Raw genomic sequence first — 10,212 nt, forward strand, 5'->3', positions numbered from 1 at the left:
TTGTATTTTAAATAGGCAAATGCAATATTATGCGTATCTGGATAATAATAATTTTGCCCATTACTGTACTGTATGTCTTGGAGGGAGGGGGGTGTATTTATTTAAAAGTATTGTTTATTTTTTGGGGACACACGATTGGTACCAGCGGGGACCCCCAGACTCCCGTGGGGATCACCCGAGGGCCACGGACTCCCGCAGGATCAGCCAGGGACTCCCGCCGGCCTGTTGTATAAATGGTGTGCCTTTGCGCCTGCCTTTAGCTGGTGCATTTTTCTGGCGTGCGTTTAAAGCACGGTTGAGTTATTGCTGCTTTGTGAATCCCGCTGACTGGTAAAAAATGCCCCGTTTGTCGCTTTTTGCCTGATCGGACGGATTTTTTTTCACAGGGCTGGAAAAATGCCGTTTAAGGCCGATAAAGCGCGGTTATCACTTGTTAGTGAATCGCACAATAGCCTGTATCGGCCTTAAAAGCCACTTTGCGCTCTTAGGGCATCATGCAGTAAGCAGCGAAAAAATGCATTAGCCAGTTTAGCAATTAGCCATGTTTTTGGCGTGTTAAACTCGCTGTATGCTGTAAGGGGTGAATCCCTGGCGAATGAATGCGCCACTACCATTTGATAAAATGGCTAGTAACCGGTGGCGAGACGGCTGCCTGGCGAGAAGCTGCCGAGAAGCCGTCCCCTGCCGAGATGTGTTTGCAGCAGAGAGAGATCCGCTGCTCTCTCGGCGCAAACATCGGCACATTAAAAATTATTTTTAAAACCATTTTTATTCATACTGTACATGTGCAGGGGGTCTCCGGAGCTGAACCGCATTGGTTTCAGGTCCGGGGACCCCCTGCTTCTCGAGATACAGGCCCCTTTATGAGGTGCCGGTATCCCTCTGCATTTAAAGTTCCCGATCACGTGACCGCGGAATGTAAACAAAGCAGAGGGATACCGGCACCCCCTAAAGGGGCCTGTATCTCGGGAAGCAGGGGTTCCCCGGACCTAAAACCAAAGCGGTTCAGCTCCGGAGACCCTCTGCACATCTACACTATGAGTAAAACACACATATCAATAAAGACTCGTTCCTTACCTTTGCGGCTATCTGCTATGGTAGCGAAGCAGCATGAATATTTTTTTAATAATACTGTACAGTGAGCAGGGGGTCCCCTGAGCTGAACCGCATTGCTTTGTGGACCAGGGACCCCCTGCTTCCTGAGTTACAGGCCCCGGTATGTGTGATCGGGTGGGCAGTGTCGCCGCCATGTTTATAGCGTCCCATACGCTACGTGCCCGCAATAAACATGGCGTCGACACTGCAACCGATGCCCCAAACCCGGGGCCTGTAACTCGGGAAGCAGGGGGTCTCTGAGCCACAAATCAATGCGGTTCAGCTCAGGGGACCCCATGCTCCCGCACAATATTATTAAAATACATTAATGCTGCTTCATTACCATAGCGGATAGCCGCTAAGGCAATGAAGGGGTTAACGCACAATAGTATGTGTATTGGGGTCAATTGCCCCCAATAAACATAGCAATACACAACATACAATACAGTAATGGGCAACATTACTATTAACCACAAATGGATAATAGTGCTGTTGTCCATTTAAAATACACACAGAACAATAAATACATTAAATACATATAGCACTCACCCATGTCCGGCTGCCACGATGAAGGTCATCCTCATCTTTATCCTGCCCATGTCCCATCCGCTGCTGCAAAACAGACACAAGAATGAAAACATCCAATGTAATGTCCCCTAACCCTTTAATCACCATAGCGGTTATTAACCGCTACAGTCATTAAGGGGTTAACCCACCCTCACCCATATACCCTACCCCACTACCCCCCCACCCCATGAGGCCTAACCACGCTCACCCACTACCCACAAGGGAGGCCTACCCACATACCCTTGGGGCCAATACCCCCTCCCCCCACCCCAACACATACCGTACAATAATGTGCCAAATAACTATTATCCACATAGGGATAATACATTATTTGGCCATTATTAAACACATTAAATACCATAGTAAAATAAAGAAAATTCTACTAACCTCATCAATAAGAAGGCCCCGTCGCCAGCATCATACTTGTGGTCCGTTGCCAAAATAATACATAGCCAATACATTGCAATGACATTCACATATCAATGAACCCCTTAATCGCCTTCGCGGGTACTAACCGCAAAGGTAATTAAGGGGTTAAGCCATCCTGGCAATGGCAATACCACTTATCCATAACATCCTCAATGAAATACAATGCAATTTCCTAAACAAATCAAATGTAATCATCCAATCTAAAGCATCAAATGCCAATCCAAAGTCTCAAATGCCACTTAAAACATTGCATTTACATTGTAAATATGCTGCATAAAATGTAAGCTACATGTAGACGCTGCAAATCAATGTTAACAATACAATATTTCAAATAAAATAGCATTACATCAAAAGAAGTATACTATGTAATCCAATAAAGTCACCATCAATCAATTAACATACATGAATTACATCCCAAAACAATTAAAATAGCATCCATACCAATTACACAATTAACTATAGCAACCGTTAAAGAGAACAAGTTACCATCATACAAAATAGGACACCAACAATTACAATATACTAAAGCAAGCCTCACCATTACCTAAAGTACAGCATAGAAGCCCAAAAATTACATCTATCTAATTATAAAATACATTGAACACACATCTATGCATAGCAGCATAGCCACAATCATTTAAAATAGTGCAAAGAAAGCTTTTAAAACAATATCATTTCTTACCCTGTATGTACAGTATATATCTCTCTAGACATACATACATACATACATACATACATACATACATACATACATACATACAGTGGCAAGAAATGATGTACAATAAAAAAAAAAACACATGTAAAAAGCAACAAAAAACACAGTTACATTAAATACATTTCTTTAGTTCACTTACCATTACTTGACCCACTCACCGACTCCCGTTGAACAGCTTACTCACGAACCAATCCACGAACAGGAACCCATAAAATAATAAACATTAAAATAATAAAACTCGACAATCTAGGGGTCTTCTACTTCTAATCCATCTTCATCTGTATTCTTGTTTCTTCGATCTTCTTCCGGGGTCTTCTTCCCATCTGCTGCCATGCCCTGGTCTTCTTTCTTCTCCGGAGGTCCTTCCTCGTCCTATGACGTCACATTTTCGTCATGGTTCCCACGGCCCTGATTGGGCCGTGAAAACCATGTGTTTTGGCCGATGCAAAAAAAAACGATGACGTCACTTAAAGGCAATGAAGGCACAGCCAATCAGAATGGCTTTGCTTCAATTGCCTTTAAGATGACGTCATTAAAAGAAACATGGCCGGCCTCACATGGTACGGCAGCCAATCAGAGCGTGGGAACTCCATCCCAACTCTGATTGGCTCTAGTAGACCATGTGACAGAGGCTTGGGGAAGAACGGATATGACGTCATTGAAAGCCTGTCACATGGTACTAGAACCAATCAGAGTAGGGATAGACTTCCCACGCTCTGATTGGCTACCGTACCATGTGAGGGCGGCCATGTTTATTTTAATGACGTCATCTTAAAGGCAATTGAAGCAAAGCTATTCTGATTGGCTGTGCTTTCATTGCCTTTAAGTGACGTCATCATTTTTTTTTTATCGGCCAAAACACATGGTTTTCACGGCCCAATTAGGGCCGTGGGAACCATGACGAAAATGTGACGTCATAGGCCTTTAAAAGCCTATGTCGTCTCATTTTTAAGCCAGACGCCAAGGAAGAAGGACCTCCAGAGAAGAAAGAAGACCAGGGCGTGGCAGCAGACGGGAAGAAGACCCCGGAAGAAGATAGAAGAATACAGATGAAGATGGATTAGAAGTAGAAGACCCCTGGATTGTCGTGTTTTATTATTTTAATGTTTATTATTTTCTGGTTTATTATTTTATGGGTTCCTGTTCGTGGATTGGTTCGTGAGTAAGCTGTTCAACGGGAGTCGGTGAGTGGGTCAAGTAATGGTAAGTGAACTAAAGAAATGTATTTAATGTAACTGTGTTTTTTGTTGCTTTTTACATGTGTTTTTTTTTTTATTGTACATCATTTCTTGCCACTGTATGTATGTATGTATGTATGTCTAGAGAGATATATACATACAGGGTAAGAAATGATATTGTTTTAAAACCTTTCTTTGTACTATTTTAAATGATTGTGGCTATGCTGCTATGCATAGATGTGTGTTCAATGTATTTTATAATTAGATAGATGTAATTTTTGGGCTTCTATGCTGTACTTTAGGTAATGGTGAGGCTTGCTTTAGTATTGTAAGGAATCCGCTCCACGGTTTACTGGTTACCTTACCTTGCAGACCGGTGCAGTTCTGGAACAGCTTTCCTGAGGTTTGCTGCAGCCTGGATTCACTCAAAGCAATACACACTCCCTCTGGTATCTACTGCAGCTGTGCAGCCTTTCATTGCAAACTATACTTGCATTCACTCATTAGGGGCAGTACCTTCACACCCCCGCCGGGGATTGGCCCGCTGGCCTTTAAGTATTGCTTGCCCATAATGCTCCTTGCCGAGCATAGTCCTTACTGGATGTCAACTGTTTTGCCACAAGCTCTCGCTTGTTCCCCTTTGCTGATACCAGGTCACGCCCTGCGTCCTTCAGCTTCCTTCAAGCCGTTTGTTCTCCAATGCTGATTCCAGGTTACGTCCTGCATCCTTCAGCTCCCTTCAAGCCGCTTGTTCCCCTGTGCTGAAGCAGAGATTCGTTCCTGCGTCCTTCAGCCTCCTGGATTCCTGCACTAAGTAGTGGTTTCGTCCCTGCGTTCTGCAGTCTCCTGGATTCCTGCACTGAAGCGGAGGTTTCCCTGTATCTACAGCTTCCTGGTTCCTGGGGCCTACTCTTTCCCTAATATAGAGAGGCCGTGTCCTGGTTCCTGCGCTGAAACAGTGGATTCCCTTGCCCGCTCAGGACTTTTGCGCTGTAGCACTGGTGCACCCGTGCAGCAAGACGGTGTGCTATTCTGGTCTGCCTACCATCTCCTGTGACCAGCACCATGGGCCATGGTCGTCGCTCGCGCAAAGGCCAACCCCGCGCTCCTAAGCTGAAGCGGGTTTCTCCTATCTCCTTATTGCCGAACTCTTGCATGGACAATGTTTATCCTGACGTCTCCTGTTCTGACCCTGGCTTGTACAACGACGACGCTGTCTTCTCCAATCCTGATCCTGCGACATATGACTACGAACTGCGCAATCCGGATCTGCCTGCGCGGTCTCAGGTCGGTGCTTTTACAACCCCACCTCAGCCTCGCGGTCCGACCCTGGTTTGTGGCGAGCAGAACCCTGACAAGTATATTGTAATTGTTAGTGTCCTATTTTGTATGATGGTAACTTGTTCTCTTTAACGGTTGCTATAGTTAATTGTGTAATTGGTATGGATGCTATTTTAATTGTTTTGGGATGTAATTCATGTATGTTAATTGATTGATGGTGACTTTATTGGATTACATAGTATACTTCTTTTGATGTAATGCTATTTTATTTGAAATATTGTATTGTTAACATTGATTTGCAGCGTCTACATGTAGCTTACATTTTATGCAGCACATTTACAATGTAAATGCAATGTTTTAAGTGGCATTTGAGACTTTGGATTGGCATTTGATTTGTTTACGAAATAGCATTGTATTTCATTGAGGATGTTATGGATAAGTGGTATTTGTATTGGAGCATGTTTTTGTTAACCCGGAGACATTTATTTGTATATTGGTTCATCATGTGTGTGTGTGTGTGTATATATATATATATATATATATATATATATATATATGTATATATATATATATATATATATATATATATGTATATATATATATATATATATATATATATATATATATATATATATATATGTATATATATGTATATATATGTATATATATGTATATATATGTATATATATGTATATATATGTATATATATGTATATATATGTATATATATGTATATATATATATATATGTGTGTGTGTGTGTGTACTGCTGCGGCCGAGTTTATTCGAGCATTTGCCCGTTCTCGGCCGCAGCAGTAACCTGGCGCGCGCCGGAGGGTGCCGGGCGCGCGCCGAAGCAGCGGAGGAGCGCCCTCTGATCGGGGCTTTCTCCCTCCCGCTGCCGGGTCCCCCGGAACCCCCTGCCGCCGTCCCCCACATCGCGGGACACCAGGGCTCCCTCGGGGAGCTCTGGACGCGCGTGCAGGGGGCGCAGGCACCCGATGACGCGTGGCGCGGCACGCTGAGGGAGTGCGGCTAGCACGCCGGGGCATCCCCCGGCTTGCGGTGCTAGCCGTGCTTCAATAAAGTGTGTCGGTAGTGTATATATATATATATATATATGTATATATATATATTTTGTTTGTTTCTTTTATTTTTATTGTATTTTTTCATGATGAAGCCACTGTACAAAGGAATGTGTGTAGGGTGGGTATGTGGCCAGGATGGCTTAACCCCTTCATTACCTTTGCAGTTAGTATTCTATAAGGTGATGAAGGGGTTCATTGATATGTGAATGTCATTGCAATGTATTGGCTATGTATATATTTTGGCAACGGACCACAAGGATGATGCTGGTGACGGGGCCCTCTTATTGATGAGGTTAGTAGAATTTTCTTTATTTTACTATGGTATTTAATGTGTTTAATAATGGCCAAATAATGTATTATCCCTACGTGGATAATAGTTATTTGGCACATTATTGTACTGTATGTGTTGGGGTGGGGGGAGGGGGTATTGGCCCCAAGGGTATGTGGGTAGGCCTCCCTTGTGGGTAGTGGGTGAGGGTGGTTAGGCCTCATGGGGTGGGGGGTAGTGGGGTAGGGTATGTGGGTGAGGGTGGGTTAACCCCTTAATGACTGTAGCGGTTAATAACCGCTATGGTGATTAAGGGGTTAGGGGACATTACATTGGATGTTTTTATTCTTGTGTCTGTTTTGCAGAAGCAGATGGGGCATTAGCAGGATGAAGATGAGGATGGCCTTCATCGTGGCAGCCGGACATGGGTGAGTGCTACATGTATTTAATGTCTTTATTGTTCTGTATGTATTTTAAATGGACACATGCACTATTATCCATTTGTGGATAATATTCATTGTGCCCATTACTATACTGTATGTTAGGGGTGTAGGTGTTGTTGGTGTAATATATATATTTCTTAAATATATATATTTCTTTAGTTAGTGTGGGGCTGTTGTGTGTGTTTTCTTTTTATTGTGGGTAGCGGGGGTGGGTGAAGGTAACGTGTGGGTATTATCTGCTACGGTTGTGAAGGGGTTAAGCGCACCCGCAACCCCCCGCAAGCCCTAAACAAACAACACGGGCCAAATACCCCCTTCACCCACCCCCGCTACCCACAATAAACCTGGCACGGCTGTTTAACCCCTTCATTGCCTTAGCGGTTAGCCGCTAGGGTAATGAAGTAGCCTTTAAATGCATTTTTCCTGCCTCGGATGCATGCCGGGGGGGTCCAGTGCTGGTATTAATGGTATCAGCTCCGGAGACCACCGGCATCAATCCCAGCCAGGAAAAAGGCCAGAAATTTTTCTAAGTGCCGATCTGCCACTTATCAGCAGCCTCTCACCATCAACTTGCCAACTTTTTCTTGCGTGGCTGATTCGCCAGAAAAACGCCATTCTAGAGTGGCGAATAGCTCCGCTAAGCTACTCGCCACTACTAGAATACAGCGTGGCAGAAAATGTTTCTATTTTAGGCGGGGAAAAAAAAAACGCCAACCAAACTGGCGTTTTTTTTGATTCTCGCCACTTTCTCGCCCCTTACTGAATAGGGGTAGCCATTTTTGGCGGGAAAGTGGCGAGAATTGCCTTTCCGCTGCTTACTGCATGATGCCCTTAAAATCAGTTATCACTGCTTAGTGAATCGCTCCCAATGTCTGCCATGATGGAGCTGCGTGGGGTCCATGCTTCTGAATGGGACCCCCCACAGCGTTAATAATTTGTTACCACAACCAGAGCGGTTGCATGATTATGGTACCAAAGACATTAAAGCTTACATCATCTGTTCTACTTTTCACTTTATAATTATTTTTCTTTATTTCACTCTAATTTTTTGTTTTCACTAGCCTGCTTTGCCTTTCACCTTCTGTTCTTTCGCAGTCCTGTCTATAACTGTTCCTAAGCTGCCACTTACTCTTTTTAAAAGTTCATCTCATTATAACAATTCCCTTTTTTATTTAGGGGTTTAGCCTGGGGAAGGGTGTCTTTGCTTTTCCCCCTAGACATGCAATCACACTCCCTTTAGGAGCCCTAGGCCCCCACTGAGCAACCCAGTAGTCCAAGGAACTGAGGTACTCCCTGGGTGGGGTGGATGGTGAGGGAGGAAATATCGGAGGATGGAGACTTTTGGACACTATAATATCGTCACAGAAACACTTTAATTTTTTTTCCTCCCCTGCCTGTCATTTTCTAGTAGCACCTGCGGTGGACTATAAATGGCCCGCGTTCCCTATATTCTTCCTGACGGATCCAGCAGGACTGAAAGGACTTGAGTGATGCCAGGATTGAACCACCCATCCAAGTGGAATATTTGCTTTCCGGCACTGACAGGATATTGGATTTGTGAGCGTGAGACTGGAAATGGAGGAAATCTTTGGAGAACCGTTCGTAGAAACCATTGAAGAGAGAAGATCCTCCACACAGAAGGATATTGTCGTACATTTCCTTCTTAATTTCAACTGGGACCTTCTTCATGCTCTTCAGAGCCATTTGATGAATGCCCATAACGTCTATCCCAGCCATGGAGGGTGGTTGGAATAACTCTTCTGGACACAGGAACCTCTCCTTTCCAATGGCTATGATGTGTCCATCTGGAAGTTGATAATCAACCAGGTATTCATTTTCAGGGAGTTTCAACTCGCCCTCCAAATCCACAGCCACATAGCAGCACTTCAGCTTGATGTCCTCAATGATGTGCCGGTCCTTCTCGCTGAACGAGTTTCCGGACTTCTGGAGGAGTTTCATCAGGTGGGTGGTGAGGTTTGTGCCAGCTATGTCCAGCCTTTCAGTGGCATGGGGAAGGTTGTAGCCCTGGTGAACGGGCACCGTGTGGGTAACACCATAGCCAGACTCCACCACCAGGCCCCCGGTTTTGCCGTAGGAGTAAGTAGACAGCACTGACTGGTAAGCAACATACATTCCAGGGCAGTTCATGGACTCAAAGACAACCTCCACCATCTTCTCCCGATTGGTTGTGGGGCTCAGTGGAGGGTCTGAAATCAAGAGGGCATGTTCCTCCAGAGGCACCTTGAGGTTATGGTAGTACATATGTCTCCACAAAGTCTCGGCTGCGTCCCAATCCACGATGATGCCATGATGCACCGGTTCAACGATTCTCAGGTCCGGTTCCACCCAAGCTGCCTTCCCAACATATGAGGAATCTCGGATATTCTCAGTCCTCAAAGTCTTCTCCAAAGGGTAACCCACCACAGTGGCCATTATGCAGTTTGGCTTTGCTTCACCAGCAAAACCCGCCTTGCAGCTGCCAGTGCCAGTGTCAATCACCACGGCTGCTGTCTTCTTGACGGGGAGCTTTGGTTTGGGATCAGTTTCAGCCTCTGAAGTGTAGGTCATCCTGTCTGAGGGCCCAGGGGATTTGCTGGCGCCCTTGAATATTGAGCGTTTTCTGGACCCTGCTGAAGACTGAGATTTTGGGCTCCTTGGATACATTTTCCAAGCAAGGTCTAAGTGGACTTTGTCAATGTGAGAGAAGGTCTAATGGACTATCTGTTCGAGAAGATTCACCATGAGCTGGTGCCAAGATTCCAGCGATGTCATAAAGGGAATGATGTAATCATCTGATATTCACTCTCTGAAGAATTATCTTACCCCATCACTTCTGTAAGTCTCTTTGCAATCTGGTGCTTAATGAGATTATGAAATGCCTCATGAGACTGCAAGGGTAAGAAGGCACCACTGGAGTTTGGTTACCCTTAACAGTTCTCCTGAAAAAAATAACATTGTTCTTACACTGTTCCTAACTACTGTGCTCCTTTACAGAGTAAATGTCCGTTTTCTCTGTCACTATTCCTTGCTTCTGTTTTTATAATTGTGATTATCCCTTTTCTGTCAATTGCTCTCGCCACTCTGTCCCTCTTTTACATCATGATAGTTGTGCCTTTTTTTCTGTCAGTGACCCCTTTATCTGCTCTCTAG

At 44.5% G+C, this 10,212-nt stretch overlaps 1 protein-coding gene across 1 annotated transcript; it reads right to left on the reverse strand.

Annotated features, from left to right (window-relative positions):
* Positions 1-8,466: 8,466 nt before the first annotated feature.
* On the reverse strand, positions 8,467-9,764 carry LOC142483708 (actin-1-like). Its single transcript, XM_075583729.1, has one exon. It carries the CDS (start codon positions 9,724-9,726, stop codon positions 8,467-8,469), a length of 1,260 nt encoding a protein of 419 aa, XP_075439844.1. The 5' UTR covers positions 9,727-9,764.
* Between the last annotated feature and the right edge of the window lie 448 nt (positions 9,765-10,212).

The sequence above is a fragment of the Ascaphus truei genome, unplaced genomic scaffold (assembly GCF_040206685.1).
Source record: "Ascaphus truei isolate aAscTru1 unplaced genomic scaffold, aAscTru1.hap1 HAP1_SCAFFOLD_360, whole genome shotgun sequence".
NCBI lineage: Eukaryota > Metazoa > Chordata > Amphibia > Anura > Ascaphidae > Ascaphus > Ascaphus truei.

Excerpts from the sequence above, each read along its gene's own strand:
- LOC142483708 (XM_075583729.1), bottom strand. The coding sequence starts at position 9,726 with ATGTATCCAAGGAGCCCAAAATCTCAGTCTTCAGCAGGGTCCAGAAAA.